The 21,424-nt window shown below is 54.9% G+C and overlaps 1 protein-coding gene across 2 annotated transcripts in view; it reads right to left on the reverse strand.

The window, feature by feature from the left end:
- SLC2A4 (solute carrier family 2 member 4) overlaps nucleotides 1-21,424 on the reverse strand; it is a 31,316-nt gene that overhangs the window by 1,095 nt on the left and 8,797 nt on the right. Inside the window, exons 6-11 of one of the 2 annotated variants that reach the window (XM_071800155.1) lie at nucleotides 19,536-19,695; nucleotides 16,605-16,786; nucleotides 10,656-10,760; nucleotides 6,149-6,250; nucleotides 3,576-3,773; nucleotides 2,332-2,572 (exon numbers count right to left, since the gene is read on the reverse strand). In XM_071800155.1, the coding sequence (XP_071656256.1) occupies nucleotides 2,360-2,572; nucleotides 3,576-3,773; nucleotides 6,149-6,250; nucleotides 10,656-10,760; nucleotides 16,605-16,786; nucleotides 19,536-19,695 (960 nt within the window). In that variant the 3' untranslated portion in view covers nucleotides 2,332-2,359. Of the gene's footprint in view, nucleotides 1-2,331; nucleotides 2,573-3,575; nucleotides 3,774-6,148; nucleotides 6,251-10,655; nucleotides 10,761-16,604; nucleotides 16,787-19,535; nucleotides 19,696-21,424 lie in introns of those variants that run through there. The other variant, XM_071800156.1, reaches the window with a different exon arrangement.

Raw genomic sequence — 21,424 nt, forward strand, 5'->3', positions numbered from 1 at the left:
CCCATATTATTGGGACCCCCCCATAATATTGGGGACCCCCCCTAATACTGGGGACCCCTCCCTTATAATATTGGGGTCCCCCCATAATATTGGGGTCCCCCCATAATATTGGGGACCCCCCCATAATACTGGGGACCCCCATAACATTGGGGTCCCCCCTATAATATTGGGACCCCCCCATAATATTGGGGACCCTCCCATAATACTGGGGACCCCCCTCTTATAATACTGGGACCCCCCCCCCCCAATATTGGGAACCCCCCCTCATAATATTGGGAACCCCCCATGTTATTGGGACCCCCATAATATTGGGGACCCCCCCTTATAATATTGGGGACCCCCCCTATAATATTGGGGACCCCCCCTATAATATTGGGACCCCCCCATAATATTGGGGACCCCCCCTAATACTGGGGACCCCTCCCTTACAATATTGGGTCCCCCCATAATATTGGGACCCCCATAATATTGGGGACCCCCCTATAATATTGGGACCCCCCATAATATTGGGGACCCCCCCATTTTTGGGGACCCCCCCATAATACTGGGAACCCCCATAACATTGGGGTCCCCCCCATAACATAGAGGACCCCCCCATAATACTGGGGACCCCCCCATAATATTGGGGTCCGCCCTATAATATTGGGACCCCCTCTATAATATTGGGGTCCCCTCATAATACTGGGGACCCCCCATAACATTGGGACCCCCCCATTATATTGGGGACCCCCCCATAACATTGGGGACCCCCCCATTTTTGGGGTCCCCCCCATTAACAAACGGGGTGAATCAGATCCAACCTTTATTTACAAACAACCACAATTTTGGGGGGGGGGACCCCAAAATCCACCCCCCCCCAAATCCCAACCCCCCCCCCAACCCACTTGGAGCAATGGGGGGGACCCCAAAAATGGGGGGGACCCCAAAACCCTGAGAGACCTGGGGGGGGGACCCCAAATTGGGGGGGGGGGGGACCCAAAATTAATTGGGGGGGGTGTCCCTAAATAAATTGGTGGGGGGGGCAGCAATTTTTGGGGTGTCCCCCCCATTTTTGAGGTGGTTTCGCCCATTTTGGGGGCGTTTCCCCCCCATTTTTAAGGTGGTTTCGCCCATTTTAGGGGAGTTCTCCCCCCCATTTTTGGGGTTTTTTTGCCCAATTTTGAAGCTTTTTAACCCAAATTTTTGGGGGTGTTTTTGTGCCATTTTTGGGGTGCCCCCCCCCCACTTTTTAAGCGTTTCCCCCCTATTTTTGGGGTGGTTTTGCCCAATTTTAAGGGGTTTCCCCCACCATTTTTGCGGTGGTTTCTCCCAAATCGTGAGGGTTTTATCCCCAATTTTAGGGGGGATTTTGGGGCCATTTTGGGGGGGTTTTCCCCCCCTTTTTGGGGGGTGTTGCCCCCCCATATTTCAAGGGGTTTATCCCCATATTTTAAGGCGTTCCCCCCCCAATTTTGGGGCATTTTTGTGCCATTTTGGGGGCGTTTTCCCCCAATATTTAAGGGGTTTCCCCCCACTTTCCAATGGTTCTTCCCAGCCAATTTTAAGGGGTTTTCCCCCCCCAATTTTTGGGTCTTTTTGGGCCATTTTGGGGGGGTTTCCCCCCCACATTTTGAGGTGATTTCCCGCCAATTTTTAAGGGCTTTTCCCCCCCATTTTTTGGGTGATTTTGGGCCATTTTGGGGGTGTTTTCCCCCCATTTTTAGGGATGGTTCCCCCCCCCAATATTTAAGGCGTTTCCCCCCAATTCTTGAGGTGGTTTTGCCCAATTTTGAGGGGGTTTTCCCGCCAATTTTGAGGTGATTTTGGGGGTGTTTCCCCCCCATTTTTGGGCCGTTTTCCCCCATTTTTGGGGCCAATTCCCCCCCCATTTTAAGGTGGTTTTTCCCGCCCCATTTTTAACCATTTTCCCCCCAATTTTGGGGGTGGTTTTTCCCCAATTTCAAGGGGTTTAACCCCAATTTTAGGGTCATTTTTGGGGTGTTTTTCCCCCCAATTTTGGGGGTGTTTCCCCCCCAATTTTGGGGTGTGTCCCCCCCAATTTTTAAGCCTTTTCCCCCCCAATTTCGGGGTCTTTTTGCACCATTTTGGGGGCGTTTCCCCCCAAAATTTGGGGCGTTTTCCCCCATTTTTGGCCTCGTTCCACCCCCCCCATAATTTGAGGGCATTTCCCCCCCAATCTTTGGGGTCCCCCCCGCAATTTTTGGGGTGTTCCCCCCATATTTTGGGGGTGTTCCCCCCCTTATTTTGAGGGCATTTCCCCCCCAACCTTGGGGTATTTCCCCCCCATTTTTGGGGGTGTTTTCCCCCATATTTCGGGGTGCGTCCCCCCCATATTTTGGGGGGTCCCCCCCCCCTTTTCTCACTGCTCCTCCTCCTCCCCCCCCCCCGCCAAGCTCTGCAGCTCCGTGCAATTTTTGGGGGGGTCCCCCATGGGGTGGGGGGAGGGGTCCAGGGGGGTCCCCCCATTCTCGAAGGTTCGGCCGCGGGTTTCGGGGACCCGGAAGAAGGTGAAGAGCGAGAACCCCCCCAGGAACCCCCCGAACAACAGGAACACGAAGGAGCCCATGGCTCTCTATGGGGGGGGGGGAAGACAAAGAGGGTCAGGGGGGACCCCCCCGGAATGGGGGGACCCCCCAAAAATCGGCGGGAATCCCCAGGAATAGGGGGGAGCCCCAAAAAACGCGCGGGAGCAGCGAGAAACCCGCGGGAATGCGGAGAAACCGCGGGAACCGGGGGGGCGGGGCTTGGCTTGGCCACGCCCCCTCGCCTGCAAAGCGCCCGCACAGCCAGGCCACGCCCCCTCCTCGGTTGCATAGCAACCGCGCACCCGCCCCCCCGTGGCCACGCCCCCTCCCCTACAAAGCGCCCGGGCCACCAAGCCACGCCCCCCCCCGTGGCCACGCCCCCTCCTTCACACAGCACACGCCCCCCTGGCCACGCCCCCCAACGTAACCACGCCCCCTCCATTGCAAAGCACCCGGACCCCGTGGCCACGCCCCCCTCGTTGCCATAGCGCCCGGCCACGCCCCCCCGGCTCTTCCCTATTCCCCCCCATTGACCCCCGAAAACCCCCAAAACCGCCCCAAATTGGCCCAAAATCGCCCCCAAATCGCCCCCCCGACTCCCTGTGTTCCCCCCTGACCCCCATTGCCCCCCATTTTACCCAAAACCCCCGTTTTCCCCCCATTTCCCACCTGCAGCTCGGCCCCTCCAGCCCCTCAGCCAAGTTTCCCGCCAAAAACCCCTCACCCCCAAACCCCCATTTTCCCCCTTTTTTACCCCAAATTTCCCCCCAAAACCCCCCCACCCCACCCCCCCAGACCCCCCCCTTTCCCCCCACCCCCCCATCCCCCCCCATTTTGCCCAAAACCCCCGTTTTCCCCCCATTTCCCACCTGCAGCCATTCCCCCTTTTCCCCTCATTTCCCCCCTTTTCTCCCCCATTTCCCCCCCTTTTTACCCCAAATTTCCCCCCAAAACCCCCCCACCCCACCCCCCCAGACCCCCCCCTTTCCCCCCGCCCCCCCATCCCCCCCCATTTTACCCAAAACCCCCCGTTTTCGCCCCATTCCCCACCTGCAGCGCGGGAAACGCCAGCGCCACGGCGAAGTTTCCCGCCCAATTGACGAGCGCGGCGAGCGCGAGCGCCGGGGGGCGTGGCCCCGGCGGGAAAAGCTCCGCCCCCACGAACCAGGGGATGGGGCCGGGACCCAAAGCGAAGAACACGACGAACAGCAACACGGAGCCCAAGGATATGGGGGGGCCCACGGGGGGCTGGGGGGAGACCCATGTTAGGGGGGGGGGGAGGTGGGGGGGGGGTTTGGGGGGGTTTGGGTGGGGAGAAATGGGGGGAAATGGGGGTCTATGGGGGTCTATGGGGAGATTGGGGGGGTCTCTGGGGGTGGTTATGGGGGTCTATGGGGGGCCTATGGAGGTCTATGGGGGGTTATGGGGGGTTATGGGGGTCTATGGGGGGTCTGTGGGTGTCTATGGGGGGTCTATGGGGCTCTATGGAGGTCTATGGGGGTCTATGGAGGTCTATGGGGGTCTATAGAGGTCTATGGGGGTCTATGGAGGTCTATGGGGAGTCTATGGGGGGGTCTATGGGGGCTTATGGGGGCCTATGGGGGCTCTATGGGGGTCTATGGGGGGTCTATGGAGGTCTATGGGGTTCTATGGGGGTCTATGGGGGGTCTATGGGGGGGTCTACGGGGGCTTATGGGGGCCTATGGGGGGTCTATGGGAGGTCTATGGGGTTCTATGGAGGTCTATGGGGGCTCTATGGGGGGGTCTATGGGGCTCTATGGGAGGTCTATGGGGGGATTTGGGGGGGTCTATGGAGGTCTATGGGGGTCTATGGGATTTATGGGGGGTCTATGGGGGTCTATGGGGCTTTATGGGGGGGTCTATGGAGGTCTATGGGGCTCTATGGGGACCTATGAGGGGTTATGGGGATCTATGGGGCTTTATGGGGGGTCTATGGGGCTCTATGGGAGGTCTATGTGGGATCTATGGAGGTCTATGGGGGGTTATGGGGGTCTATGAGGGGTCTATGGGGGGATTTGGGGGGTCTATGGGGCTCTATGGGGGGAGGTGGGGGTGGTGAAGGTTTTGGGGTGCAATGGGGTCATTTTGGGGTGGTTTGGGGGTCATTTTTGGGGTGAATTTGGGTGATTTTGGGGCGAATTTGGGTGATTTTGGGGGTGTTTCTCCCCAGGATGTTCATCCCCATCCCCATGGGGGTTTGGGGTGGTTTGGGGGTCATTTTTGGGGTGAATTTGGGTGATTTTGGGGTGAATTTGGGTGATTTTGGGGGTGTTTCTTACCAGGATGTTCATCCCCATCCCCATGGGGGTTTGGGGTGGTTTTGGGGTCATTTTTGGGGTGAATTTGGGTGATTTTGGAGTGAATTTGGGTGATTTTGGGGGTGTTTCTTACCAGGGTGTTCATCCCCATCCCCATGGGGGTTTGGGGTGGTTTTGGGGTCATTTTTGGGGTGAATTTGGGTGATTTTGGGGGTGTTTCTCCCCAGGATGTTCATCCCCATCCCCATGGGGGTTCGGGGTGGTTTTGGGGTCATTTTTGGGGTGAATTTGGGTGATTTTGGGGTGAATTTGGGTGATTTTGGGGGTGTTTCTCCCCAGGATGTTCATCCCCATCCCCATGGGGGTTTGGGGTGGTTTTGGGGTCATTTTGGGGTGAATTTGGGTGATTTTGGGGTGAATTTGGGTGATTTTGGGGGTGTTTCTCCCCAGGGTGTTCATCCCCATCCCTATGGGGGTTTGGGGTCATTTTTGGGGTGAATTTGGGTGATTTTGGGGTGAATTTGGGTGATTTTGGGGGTGTTTCTTACCAGGATGTTCATCCCCATCCCCATGGGGGTTTGGGGTCATTTTTGGGGTGAATTTGGGTGATTTTGGGGTGAATTTGGGTGATTTTGGGGGTGTTTCTTACCAGGGTGTTCATCCCCATCCCCATGGGGGTTTGGGGTCATTTTTGGGGTGAATTTGGGTGATTTTGGGGTGAATTTGGGTGATTTTGGGGGTGTTTCTCCCCAGGATGTTCATCCCCATCCCTATGGGGGTTTGGGGTCATTTTTGGGGTGAATTTGGGTGATTTTGGGGTGAATTTGGGTGATTTTGGGGGTGTTTCTTACCAGGATGTTCATCCCCATCCCCATGGGGGTTTGGGGTCATTTTTGGGGTGAATTTGGGTGATTTTGGGGTGAATTTGGGTGATTTTGGGGGTGTTTCTCCCCAGGATGTTCATCCCCATCCCTATGGGGGTTTGGGGTCATTTTTGGGGTGAATTTGGGTGATTTTGGGGTGAATTTGGGTGATTTTGGGGGTGTTTCTCCCCAGGATGTTCATCCCCATCCCCATGGGGGTTCGGGGTGGTTTGGGGTCATTTTTGGGGTGAATTTGGGTGATTTTGGGGCGAATTTGGGTGATTTTGGGGGTGTTTCTCCCCAGGGTGTTCATCCCCATCCCCATGGGGGTTTGGGGTGGTTTTGGGGTCATTTTTGGGGTGAATTTGGGTGATTTTGGGGGTGTTTCTCCCCAGGATGTTCATCCCCATCCCCATGGGGGTTCGGGGCGGTTTTGGGGTCATTTTTGGGGTGAAAAGTGGGGTTTTTGGGCCATTCTCACCGGGACGTTCATGCCCAACGTGAGGGTCCCCGCGCACCCCAACATCCCCAGGAGCCCCAGGAGCTGCAGGCGGCGCCGCCCGGCGCGTTCCATCAGGGGGACCTGGGACACCATAGGGGGACATGGGACATGGGACAGATGGGGGGACATGGGGATATGGGGACAGATAGGGGACAATGGGGACAGTGGGGACATGGGGACAATGGGGACATGGGGACAATGGGGACAGATAGGGGGACGGGGGATATGGGGACAAGGGGACATGGGGACATGGGGATAGATAGGGGGACATGGGGACAGTGGGACAGATATGGGGACATGGAGACAGTGGGATGGAGAGGGGGACATGGGGACATAGGGACAATGGGACAGATAGGGGGACATGGGGACATGGGGACATGGGACAGATAGGGGGACATGGGGACAATGGGATGGACAGGGGGATATGGGGACAATGGGGACAATGGGATGGATATGGGGACACGGGGACAGATAGGGGGACATGGGGACAATGGGGACATGGGACAGGTAGGGGGACATGGGGACAGTGGGACAGATAGGGGGACATGGGACAGATAGGGGGACATGGGGACATGGGGACAGATAGGGGGACATGGGGACAATGGGGACATGGGGACAGTGGGATGGACAGGGGGATATGGGGACAATGGGGACAATGGGATGGATACAGGGACCTGGGGACAATGGGGACATGGGGACAGATAGGGGGACATGGGACAGATAGGGGGACATGGGGACAATGGGACAGATAGGGGGACATGGGGACATGGGACAGATGGGGGGACATGGGGACAATGGGGACATGGGGACAATGGGGACATGGGGACAGATAGGGGGACATGGGACAGATAGGGGGACATGGGGACAATGGGGACAGTGGGACAGATAGGGGGACATGGGGATATGGGGACAGTGGGATGGACAAGGGGACATGGGGACAACGGGGACAGATGGGGGGACGGGGGATATGGGGACATGGGGACAATGGGGGTAGAGAGGGGGACATGGGGACATGGGGACAGATATGGGGACATGGGGACAGTGGGGACAATGGGACATGGGGATATGGGGACAGATAGGGGGACATGGGACAGATAGGGGGACAGGGGGACAGGGGGACATGGGGACAATGGGGACATGGGGACAGATAGGGGGACATGGGACAGATAGGGGGACATGGGGATATGGGGACAGTGGGACAGATAGGGGGACATGGGGACAACGGGGACAGATGGGGGGACGGGGGACATGGGGACAATGGGGGTAGAGAGGGGGACATGGGGACAATGGGACAGATAGGGGGACATGGGGACAATGGGGACATGGGGACAATGGGGACATGGGGACAATGGGACATGGGGACATGGGGACAATGGGGACATGGGGATATGGGGACAATGGGGACATGGGGACAATGGGACGGATATGGGGACAATGGGACATGGGGACATGGGGACAATGGGACGGATATGGGGACAATGGGACATGGGGACATGGGGACAATGGGGACATGGGGATATGGGGACAATGGGGACATGGGGACATGGGGACAATGGGATGGACAAGGGGACATGGGGACAATCGGACATGGGGATATGGGGACAGGGGGACATGGGGACAGAGGGACAGGGGGATATTGGGGATATGGGGACATTGGGGACAGATAAGGGGACTTGGGGATATGGGGGACATGGGGACAGTGGGACAGGGGGACATTGGGGATAGGGGGACAGGGGGATATGGGGACAATGGGACAGACAGGGGGACATGGGAACAATGGGGGGGACATGGGGACAGACAGGGGGACATGGGGGGATGTGGGGACACTGGGACAGGGGGACATGGGGACATCACCCCATGGGGGTCCCATGGGCCTCACTGCAGTGAGTGGGGACACTCTGGGGACATGGGGACCCCCCTTGGGGACATAGGGACCCCCCACCCCCCTATGGTGGCACTTTGGGGACCCATTGGGGGCATGGGACCCCCCATTGGGGACATGGGACCCCCCTTGGGGACCCACTGGGGACATGGGACCCCCCATGGTGGCACTTTGGGGACCCATTGGGGGCATGGGACCCCCCATTGGGGACATGGGACCCCCCTTGGGGACCCACTGGGGACATGGGACCCCCCATGGTGGCACTTTGGGGACCCATTGGGGGCATGGGACCCCCCTTGGGGACCCATTGGGGGCATAGGACCCCCCATTGGGGACATGGGACCCCCCTTGGGGACCCCTTGGGGACATGGGACCTCCCTTAGGGACACATTGGGGACCCATTGGGGACATGGGACCCCCATTGGGGAACCATTGGGGACCCATTGGGGACATGGGACCCCCTATTGGAGACATGGGACCCCCCTTGGGGACCCATTGGGGACATGGGACCTCCCTTAGGGACACATTGGGGACCCATTAGGGACATGGGACCCCCCTTGGGGACCCCTTGGGGACATGGGACCTCCCTTAGGGACACATTGGGGACCCATTGGGGACATGGGACCCCGCTTGGGGACCCTTTGGGGACCCATTGGGGACATGGGACCCCTTATTGGGGACATGGGACCCCCCTTGGGGACCCATTGGGGATATGGGACCTCCCTTAGGGACCCATTGGGGACCCATTGGGGACATGGGGCCCCCCATTGGGGTCATGGGACCCCCCTTGGGGACCCATTGGGGACATGGGACCTCCCTTAGGGACCCATTGGGGACCCATTGGGGACATGGGACCCCCATTGGGGAACCATTGGGGACCCATTGGGGACATGGGACCCCCTATTGGAGACATGGGACCCCCCTTGGGGACCCATTGGGGACATGGGACCCCCATTGGGGAACCATTGGGGACCCATTGGGGACATGGGACCCCCCATTGGGGTCATGGGACCCCCCTTGGGGACCCACTGGGGACATGGGACCCCTTATTGGGGACATGGGACCCCTATTGGGGACCCATTGGGGACATGGGACCTCCCTTAGGGACCCATTGGGGACCCATTGGGGACATGGGACCCCCATTGGGGAACCATTGGGGACCCATTGGGGACATGGGACCCCCTATTGGAGACATGGGACCCCCCTTGGGGACCCCTTGGGGACATGGGACCTCCCTTAGGGACACATTGGGGACCCATTGGGGACATGGGACCCCCATTGGGAAACCATTGGGGACCCATTGGGGACATGGGACCCCCTATTGGAGACATGGGACCCCCCTTGGGGACCCATTGGGGACATGGGACCTCCCTTAGGGACACATTGGGGACCCATTGAGGACATGGGACCCCCCATTGGAGACATGGGACCCCCCATGGGACCCATTGGGGACATGGGACCTCCCTTAGGGACACATTGGGGACCCCTTGGGGACATGGGACCCCCCATTGGGGACATGGGACCCCCCTTGGGGACCCCTTGGGGACATGGGACCTCCCTTAGGGACCCATTGGGGACCCATTGGGGACATGGGACCCCCATTGGGGAACCATTGGGGACCCATTGGGGACATGGGACCCCCTATTGGAGACATGGGACCCCCCTTGGGGACCACTTGGGGACATGGGACCTCCCTTAGGGACACATTGGGGACCCACTGGGGACATGGGACCCCCATTGGGGAACCATTGGGGACCCATTGGGGACATGGGACCCCTTATTGGGGACATGGGACCTCCCTTAGGGACACATTGGGGACCCATTGGGGACATGGGACCCCCATTGGGGAACCATTGGGGACCCATTGGGGACATGGGACCCCCTATTGGAGACATGGGACCCCCCTTGGGGACCACTTGGGGACATGGGACCTCCCTTAGGGACACATTGGGGACCCACTGGGGACATGGGACCCCCCATTGGGGTCATGGGACCCCCCTTGGGGACCACTTGGGGACATGGGACCTCCCTTAGGGACACATTGGGGACCCATTGGGGACATGGGACCCCGCTTGGGGACCCTTTGGGGACCCATTGGGGACATGGGACCCCTTATTGGGGGACATGGGACCCCCCTTGGGGACCCATTGGGGATATGGGACCTCCCTTAGGGACCCATTGGGGACCCATTGGGGACATGGGGCCCCCCATTGGGGTCATGGGACCCCCCTTGGGGACCCATTGGGGACATGGGACCTCCCTTAGGGACCCATTGGGGACCCATTGGGGACATGGGACCCCCATTGGGGAACCATTGGGGACCCATTGGGGACATGGGACCCCCTATTGGAGACATGGGACCCCCCTTGGGGACCCATTGGGGACATGGGACCCCCCATTGGGGTCATGGGACCCCCCTTGGGGACCCACTGGGGACATGGGACCCCTTATTGGGGACATGGGACCCCTATTGGGGACCCATTGGGGACATGGGACCTCCCTTAGGGACCCATTGGGGACCCATTGAGGACATGTGACCCCCCCTTGGGGACATGGGACCCCCCGTTGGGGACATGGGCCCCCCCGTTGGGGGCGGGGTCTCACCGCCAGGGCGGTGGCCGCCACGTTGACCACGCCCGTGCCGATGGTGCCGTAGATTGGGCGGCTCAGCCCCGCCCCCTCGAAGATCCCGGTCGAGTAGTAGAAGATCTGGGGGGGAGGGGGCGGGGCTTCTTAGGAAACGCCCCCTTAGACCACGCCCCCCACCCCCCATAGCTCCACCCCCACATAGAATGGGTGCTTGAGGCTCCACCCCTTGAAGCTTTGCCCACTAAGGCCCCGCCCCCCTGAGGTTCCACCCCTTAAGGCTCCACCCACTAAGGCCCCGCCCCCCCTTAGGCCCCGCCCACTGAGACTCCACCTCTTTAAGTTGCACCCCCTTGAGGCCCCACCCCCTTGAGGCTCCACCCACCAAGGGTCTGACTCCTTGAGGCCCCGCCCACCTATACCCCGCCCCCTTAGGCCCCGCCCACTGAGGTTCCACCCCTTAAGACTCCGCCCTCCCTTAGACCCCGCCCACTCAGACTCCACCCCTTGAAGCTGCACCCCCTTGAGGCCCCACCCCCTTTAGTCTCCACCCCTTGAGGCCCCACCCATTGAGGCTCCACCCACTAAGGTTCAGCCCCCTTTAGGCCCCGCCCACTGAGACCCCACCCCTTTCGGCCCCGCCCCCGAACCCCCGCCCCCTGAGGCTCCTCCCCTTTATTCCCCACCCATTGATCCCCATTGATCTCCATTGATCCCCAAGAGCTGCAGCCCCAGCTGCCCCTCCCTCCCCAAACCCCGCCCCTTTTGGCCCCGCCCCTCGAAGCTCCACCCCCTAGAGACTGCACCCCATTACCCCATTAACCCCCATTAATCCCATTGATCCCCATTGATCCCCATTGATCCCCAAGAGCTGCAGCCCCAGCTGCCCCTTCCTCCACAAACCCCGCCCCTTTTGGCCCCGCCCCTCGAAGCTCCACCCCTAGAGACTCCACCCCTTTAATCCCCACCCCTACATCCCCATTAATCCCCATTGATCCCCATTATCCCCATTGATCCCCATTAATCCCATTACCCCATTGATCCCCATTAACCCCCATTAACCCCCATTAATCCCATTACCCCATTGATCTCCATTGATCCCCATTACCCCATTGATCCCCATTAACCCCCATTAACCCCATTGATCCCCATTAATCCCATTACCCCATTGATCCCCATTAACCCCCATTAACCCCATTGATCCCCATTAATCCCATTACCCCATTCATCCCCATTAACCCCATTAATCCCATTAACCCCATTAATCCCCATTGATCCATATTAATCCCATTACCCCATTGATCCCCATTAACCCCCATTAACCCCATTAATCCCCATTGATCTCCATTAACCCCATTCATCCCCATTAACCCCCATTAACCCCATTACCCCATTGATCCCCATTAACCCCATTAACCCCCATTAACCCCATTAATCCCCATTAACCCCATTGATCCCCATTAACCCCATTAATCCCCATTGATCCCATTACCCCGTTCATCCCCATTAATCCCATTACCCCATTAACCCCCATTAACCCCATTAATCCCCATTGATCCCCATTAACCCCATTAACCCCCATTAATCCCCATTGATCCCATTACCCCATTGATCCCCATTAACCCCATTAATCCCATTACCCCATTAACCCCCATTAACCCCATTAATTCCCATTGATCCCCATTAACCCCATTGATCCCCATTAACCCCATTAACCCCCATTAACCCCATTAACCCCATTAACCCCCATTACCCCATTAACCCCATTGATCCCCAAGAGCTGCACCAGTTCCTCTTCCCCATTGGTTCTACCCAAAACCCCGCCCCTTTTGGCCCCGCCCCCCGAACCCCCGGCCCCCGGGGCTCCTCCCCTTCAATCCCCACCCGTTAATTAGTGCTAATTATGGTTAATTGGGGCGGATTTACCGCGTTGATGCCCGAGAGCTGCTGCGCCAGCTGCAGCGCCAGCGTCACCAGTTCCTCCTCCCCATTGGTCCAACCCAAAACCCCGCCCCTTTTGGCCCCGCCCCCGAAGCTCCACCCCCTAGAGGCTCCACCCCTTTAATCCCCAACCCTACATCCCCTTTAACCCCATTAATCCCAATTAACCCCCATTAATCCCATTACCCCATTGATCCCCATTAACCCCCATTGATCCCTATTACCCCCATTGATCCCCATTAATCCCCATTAATCCCATTACCCCATTGATCCCCATTAACCCCATTAATCCCCATTAACCCCATTAACCCCATTAACCCCATTGATCCCCATTAACCCCCATTAACCCCATTAATCCCCATTGATCCCCATCAACCCATTAATCCCCATTAACCCCCATTAACTCCATTAATCCCCATTGATCCCCATTAATCCCATTAATCCCCATTAATCCCATTACCCCATTAATCCCCATTAACCCCATTGATCCCCATTAACCCCCATTAACGCCATTAATCCCCACTGATCCCCATCAACCCCATTGATCCCCATTAACCCCCATTAACCCCATTAATCCCCACTGATCCCCATCAACCCCATTAATCCCCATTAACCCCCATTAATCCCATTAACCCCATTGATCCCCATTAACCCCCATTAACCCCATTAATCCCCACTGATCCCCATCAACCCCATTAATCCCCATTAACCCCCATTAATCCCATTAATCCCCATTGATCCCCATTAACCCCCATTAACCCCATTGATCCCCATTAACCCCCATTAACCCCATTAATCCCCACTGATCCCCATCAACCCCATTAATCCCCATTAACCCCCATTAATCCCATTAACCCCATTGATCCCCATTAACCCCCATTAACTCCATTAATCCCCATTGATCCCCATCAACCCTATTAATCCCATTACCCCATTGATCCCCATTAACCCCCATTAACTCCATTAATCCCCATTAACGCCATTAATCCCATTACCCCATTGATCCCCATTAACCCCATTAATCCCCGTTAACCCCATCAACCCCCTTAATCCCATTACCCCATTGATCCCCATTAACCCCCATTAACCCCATTGATCCCCATTAACCCCATTAACCCCATTAATCCCATTAACCCCCATTGATCCCCATTAACCCCCATTAACCCCATTAACCCCCATTAATCCCCATTGCTCCCCAAGAGCTGCACCAGTTCCTCTTCCCCATTGGTCCAACCCAAAACCCCGCCCCTTTTGGCCCCGCCCCCCGAACCCCCGGCCCCCGGGGCTCCTCCCCTTCAATCCCCACCCGTTAATTAGTGCTAATTATGGTTAATTGGGGCGGATTTACCGCGTTGATGCCCGAGAGCTGCTGCGCCAGCTGCAGCGCCAGCGTCACCAGTTCCTCCTCCCCATTGGTCCAGCCCAAACCCCCGCCCCTTTTGGCCCCGCCCCCGAAGCTCCACCCCCTAGAGGCTCCACCCCTTTAATCCCCACCCCTACATCCCCTTTAACCCCATTAATCCCCATTGATCCCCATCAACCCCATTGATCCCCATCAACCCCATTAATCCCCATTACCCCATTGATTCCCATTAACCCCCCATTAACCCCATTGATCCCCATTAACCCCATTAATCCCATTACCCCATTGATTCCCATTAACCCCCATTAATCCCCATTAATCCCCATTGATCCCCATTAACCCCATTAATCCCCATTAACCCCCATTAACCCCATTAATCCCCATTAACCCCATTAATCCCATTAATCCCCATTAACCCCCATTAACCCCATTGATCCCCATTAATCCCATTACCCCATTGATCCCCATTAACCCCCCATTAACCCCCATTAATCCCATTACCCCATTGATCTCCATTGATCCCCATTAACCCCATTGATCCCCATTAACCCCCATTAACCCCCATTAATCCCATTACCCCATTGATCCCCATTAACCCCCATTAATCCCATTACCCCATTGATCCCCATTGATCCCCATTAACCCCATTGATCCCCATTAACCCCCATTAACCCCATTGATCCCCATTAATCCCATTACCCCATTCATCCCCATTAATCCCCATTAACCCCCATTAACCCCATTGATCCCCATTAACCCCATTAATCCCATTACCCCATCAACCCCATTAACCCCCATTAACCCCATTGATCCCCATTAATCCCATTACCCCATTAATCCCCATTAACCCCATTAATCCCCATTAACCCCATTGATCCCGATTAACCCCCATTAATCCCCATTGATCCCCATTACCCCATTGATCCCCATTAATCCCCATTGATCCCCATTACCCCATTGATCCCCATTAACCCCATTAATCCCCATTAACCCCATTGATCCCCATCAACCCCATTAACCCCCATTACCCCATTGATCCCCATTGATCCCCATTAACCCCATTAACCCCCATTAACCCCATTGATCCCCATTAACCCCATTACCCCATTGATCCCCATTAACCCCATTAATCCCATTAACCCCATTGATCCTCATTAATCCCATTACCCCATTGATCCCCATTAACCCCATTGATCCCCATTAACCCCATTAACCCCCATTAACCCCATTGATCCCCATTAACCCCATTAATCCCATTAACCCCATTGATCCCCATTAATCCCATTACCCCATTGATCCCCATTAACCCCATTAATCCCCATCAACCCCATTGATCCCCATTAACGCCATTGATCCCCATCAACCCCATTGATCCCCATTAACCCCATTAACCCCCATTAACCCCATTAATCCCCATGAACCCCATTGATCCCCATTAACCCCATTAATCCCCATTAACCCCATTACCCCCTTAACCCCCATTGATCCCATTACCCCATTGATCCGCATTAACCCCATTAATCCCATTAACCCCCATTAACCCCATTAATCCCCATTGATCCCCATTAACCCCCATTAATCCCCATTGGTCCCCATTAACCCCATTAATCCTCATTAACCCCCATTAACCCCATTAACCCCCATTAATCCCCATTGCTCCCCAAGAGCTGCACCAATTCCTCTTCCCCATTGGTTCTACCCAAAACCCCGCCCCTTTTGGCCCCGCCCCCCGAACCCGCCCCCCCTGCGGCCCCTCCCCACTACCCCCCATGGCTAATTAGTGCTAATTATGGTTAATTGGGGCGGATTTACCGCGTTGATGCCCGAGAGCTGCTGCGCCAGCTGCAGCGCCAGCGTCACCAGTTCCTCCTCCCCATTGGTCCAGCCCAAAACCCCGCCCCTTTTGGCCCCGCCCCCGAAGCTCCACCCCCTAGAGGCTCCACCCCTTTAATCCCCACCGCTACATCCCCTTTAACCCCATTAATCCCCATTGATCCCCATCAACCCCATTGATCCCCATCAACCCCATTAATCCCCATTACCCCATTGATTCCCATTAACCCCCATTAACCCCATTGATCCCCATTAATCCCCATTGATCCCCATTAATCCCATTACCCCATTGATCCCCATTAATCCCATTGATCCCCATTGATCCCCATTAACCCCCATTAACCCCATTAACCCCATTAATCCCATTACCCCATTGATCCCCATTAACCCCCATTAACCCCATTAATCCCCATTGATCCCCATCAACCCCATTAATCCCCATTAACCCCATTAATCCCATTAACCCCATTAACCCCCATTAACCCCATTAATCCCCATTGATCCCCATCAACCCCATTAATCCCCATTAACCCCATTAATCCCATTAATCCCCATTAACCCCCATTAACCCCATTAATCCCCATTGATCCCCATTAACCCCATTAATCCTCATTAACCCCATTAACCCCCATTACCCCATTAATCCCCATTAACCCCATTGCTCCCCAAGAGCTGCAGCACCACCATCACCAGTTCCTCTTCCCCATCGGTTCTACCCAAAACCCCGCCCCTTTTGGCCCCGCCCCCCGAACCCCCGGCCCCCGGGGCTCCTCCCCTTCAATCCCCACCCGTTAATTAGTGCTAATTATGGTTAATTGGGGCGGATTTACCGCGTTGATGCCCGAGAGCTGCTGCGCCAGCTGCAGCGCCAGCGTCACCAGCAGCGGCTGCCGGTAGCGGGGGCAGCGCAGCAGCGCCCCCAGCCCCACCCGCTGGGCGTGGCCTCGGAGCTCCGCCCACTGCCGCTGGAGCTCCGCCCCCACCTGCTCCGCCCCCGCCAGCCGGGCCAGACCTGCGGGGGTGAGGGACACGGGGGTGGGGGGGATGTGGGGGGATAGGGGGGATATTGGGGGGATATAGGGGGGATATAGGGGGACAGATGGGGGGACATTATGGGGGGACAGATGGGGGGACTGATGGGGGGATATGGGGGGGACATGGGGGGATAGACAGGGGGATATGGGGGGGACAGACATGGGGATATGGGGGGGACAGACAGGGGGATATGGGGGGACATTATGGGAGGACATGGGGGGATATGGGGGGGACATGGGGGGATAGACAGGGGGATATGGGGGGGACAGACATGGGGATGGGGGGGACAGACAGGGGGATATAGGGGGACAGACAGGGGGATATGGGGGGATATAGGGGGACAGATGGGGGGACAGGCAGGGGGATATGGGGGGACAGACAGGGGGACATGGGGGATATAGGGGGACAGATGGGGGGACAGGCAGGGGGATATGGGGGGACAGACAGGGGGATATGGGGGGATATAGGGGGACAGATGGGGGACAGACATGGGGATATGGGGAGATATAGGGGGACAGATGGGGGGATATAGGGGGACAGACAGGGGGACATGGGGGACAGATAGACAGGGGAAGATGGGGGTCAGACAGGGGGATATGGGGGGACAGATGGGGGGATATGGGGGGACAGACAGGGGGATATGGGGGGGAGAGGATGAGGATGGGGGTGGGGCTGAGGATGGGGGTGGGGCTGAGGATGATGGGGGGATGAAGATGGGGATGATGATGATGAATAGGAGGATGATGATGGGGTAAGGATGAGGATGATGATGAAGATAGGGATGAGGATGATGATGGAGAAACGGATGGGGATGAGGATGAAGATGCTGACGATGGGGATGGGGGTGGGGATGGTGAGGAAGGTTCTAAGGCTGCAGTTTCAGGGGATTGAGGATGGGGAGGATGAGGATGATGATGAGGATGATGATGAGGATGATGAGGATGATGATGATGATGAGGTGGGGATGAGGATGATGATGAGGTGGGGATGAGGATGGGGATGATGGGGGTGGGGATGAGGATGGGGATGATAATGGGGGTGGATGGGGATGGAGATAATGAGGATGATGATGATGATGATGAATAGGGATGGGGGTGGGGATGGAGATGGGGATGAGGATGGGGATGAGGATGATGGGGATGAGGATGATGGGGATGAGGATGATGGGGATGAGGATGATGGGGATGATGAGGATGACGATGAGGATGAGGATGGAGATGATGATGATGGAGATGATGATGATGAATAGGGATGGGGATGAGGATGATGGGGTTGGAGATGATGATGGGGATGGGGATGATGGGGATGGAGATTATGATGATGATGAGGATGATGGTGATGAGGATGGGGGTGTGGATGATGAGGATGTGGTTGGGGATGGAGATGATGAGGATGATGATGATGGGGATGAATGGGGATGGGGATGATGATGATGGGGTTGGGGATGATGAGGATGATGATGATGGGGATGATGATGATGGGGATGATGATGATGATGGGGATGATGATGATGGATGGGGATGGGGATGGGGATGATGATGATGATGGGGGTGGGGATGGTGGGGATGATGATGATGGGGTTGGAGATGATGGATGGGGACGGGGATGATGATGACGATGGGGGTGGTGATGATGATGATGGAGATGGGGATGATGAGGATGATGATGATAGGAATGATGATGATGATGGGCATGATGATGATGGGGATGATGATGATGGGGATGATGATGATGGGGTTGGAGATGATGGATGGGGATGGGGATGATGATGATGATGGGGATGATGATGATGGGGTTGGAGATGATGGATGGGGATGGGGATGATGATGATGATGGGGATGATGATGATGGATGGGGATGGGGATGATGATGATGGGGATGATGATGATGGAGATGGGGATGATGAGGATGATGATGATAGGAATGATGATGATGATGGGGATGATGATGATGGGGATGATGATGATGGATGGGGATGGGGATGATGAGGATGATGATGATGGGGTTGGAGATGATGAGGATGATGATGATGGGGTTGGAGATGATGGATGGGGATGGGGATGATGATGATGATGGGGATGATGATGATGGATGGGGATGGGGATGATGATGGGGGTGGGGATGTTGGGGATGATGATGATGATGAGGTTGGAGATGATGGATGGGGACGGGGATGATGATGACGATGGGGGTGGTGATGATGATGATGGAGATGGGGATGATGAGGATGATGATGATAGGAATGATGATGATGATGGGCATGATGATGATGGGGATGATGATGATGGGGATGATGATGATGGGGTTGGAGATGATGGATGGGGATGGGGATGATGATGATGGGGATGATGATGATGGAGATGGGGATGATGAGGATGATGATGATAGGAATGATGATGATGATGGGCATGATGATGATGGGGTTGGAGATGATGGATGGGGATGATGATGATGGGGTTGGAGATGATGAGGATGATGATGATGGGGATGATGATGATGGGGATGATGATGATGGGGATGATGATGATGGATGGCGATGGGGATGGGGATGATGATGATGGGGCTGGAGATGATGGATGGGGATGGGGATGATGATGATGGGGATGATGATGATGATGGGGATGATGATGATGGATGGGGATGGGGATGGGGATGATGATGGGGGTGGGGATGGTGGGGATGATGACGACGGGGGTGGGGGCGGTGGGGGAGGGGGGAGGTCTCACAGTTCCTGGCGCGCTCGCCCTGCCCCCGCGCCAGCAGGAAGCGGGGGCTCTCGGGGCACAGGGGCAGCAGCAGCAGCTGCAGCGCCGCCGGCAGCAGCCCCGCCCCCAGCAGCGCCGGCCACGCCCCCGCGGAGCCCAGCAGCCAATCCAGGCCCAGCACCTGCGGGGGGCAGCGATAGGCTGTGTTATACCGTGATACAACGGGATATACCGCGATATACCGCGATATACCGCGATATACCACGATATACCACAATATACCGTGATATACCATGATACACCACGATATACCGCGATATACCGTGATATACCGGGATATACCATGATATACCGCGATATACCACGATGTACCGCAATATACCGTGATATACCACGATATACCACGATATACCGTGATATACCATGATATACCACGATATACCATGATATATCGCGATATACCGTGAATAGACCACGATATACCATGATATACCACGATATACCACGATATACCATGATATACCACGATATACCACGATATACCATGATATACCATGATGTACCACCATATCCCATGATATATCGTGATATACCATGATATAGTGCGATATATTGCAGTATATAGTGATACATTGCAATATACCATGATATACTGTGATATACCATGATATACCATGATGTACCACCATATACCATGATATATCGTGATATACCATGATATAGTGCGATATACTGCAGTATATGGTGATACACTGCAATGTACCATGGTATACTGTGATATACCATGATATACCATGATGTACCACCCTATACCATGATATATCGTGATATACCATGATATACTGCAATATACTGCAGTATACGGTGATACACTCCAATATACCATGATATACTGTGATATACCACGATATACTACGATATACCGCAATATACTGTGATATACCATGATACACTGCGATATACCATGATATACCATGATATGCCATGATATACCATGATACACAATGATACATTGCGATATACCATAATATAGTGTGATATACCATGAGACACTGAGATATACAATGATAATACTGTGATAGGCCATGATATACCATGATATACCACGATATAGTGGAATATACCATGATATACCATGATATATCTTGATATACCACGATATACCATGCTACACCATGATATATTGCAATATGCCATGATACACTGTGATATACCATGATACACTGCGATATACCATGATGTACCATGATACGCCATGATATACCATGATACACAATGATACATTGCGATATACCATAATATAGTGTGATATACCATGAGACACTGAGATATACAATGATAATACTGTGATAGGCCATGATATACCATGATATACCACGATATAGTGGAATATACCATGATATACCATGATATATCTTGATATACCACGATATACCATGGTACACCATGATATATTGCAATATACCATGATACACTGTGATATACCATGATACACTGTGATATAGCATGATACACTGTGATATACCATGATGTACCATGATATACCATGATATACCATGATACACTGCGATATACCATGATATACCATGATATATCTTGATATACCACGATATACCATGGTACACCATGATATATTGCAATATACCATGATATACTGTGATATACCATGATACACTGTGATATACCATGATATAGTGGAATATATCATGGTATACCATGATATACCATGCTATACTGTGATATGCCATGATACACTGAGATATACCATGATATACTGTGATATACCATGATACACTGTGATATAGCATGATACACTGTGATATACCATGATGTACCATGATATACCATGATATACCATGATACACTGCGATATACCATGATATACCATGATATATCTTGATATACCACGA

This window comes from Patagioenas fasciata, chromosome 29 (genome assembly GCF_037038585.1).
Source record: "Patagioenas fasciata isolate bPatFas1 chromosome 29, bPatFas1.hap1, whole genome shotgun sequence".
In the NCBI taxonomy this organism is placed as follows: Eukaryota; Metazoa; Chordata; class Aves; order Columbiformes; family Columbidae; genus Patagioenas; species Patagioenas fasciata.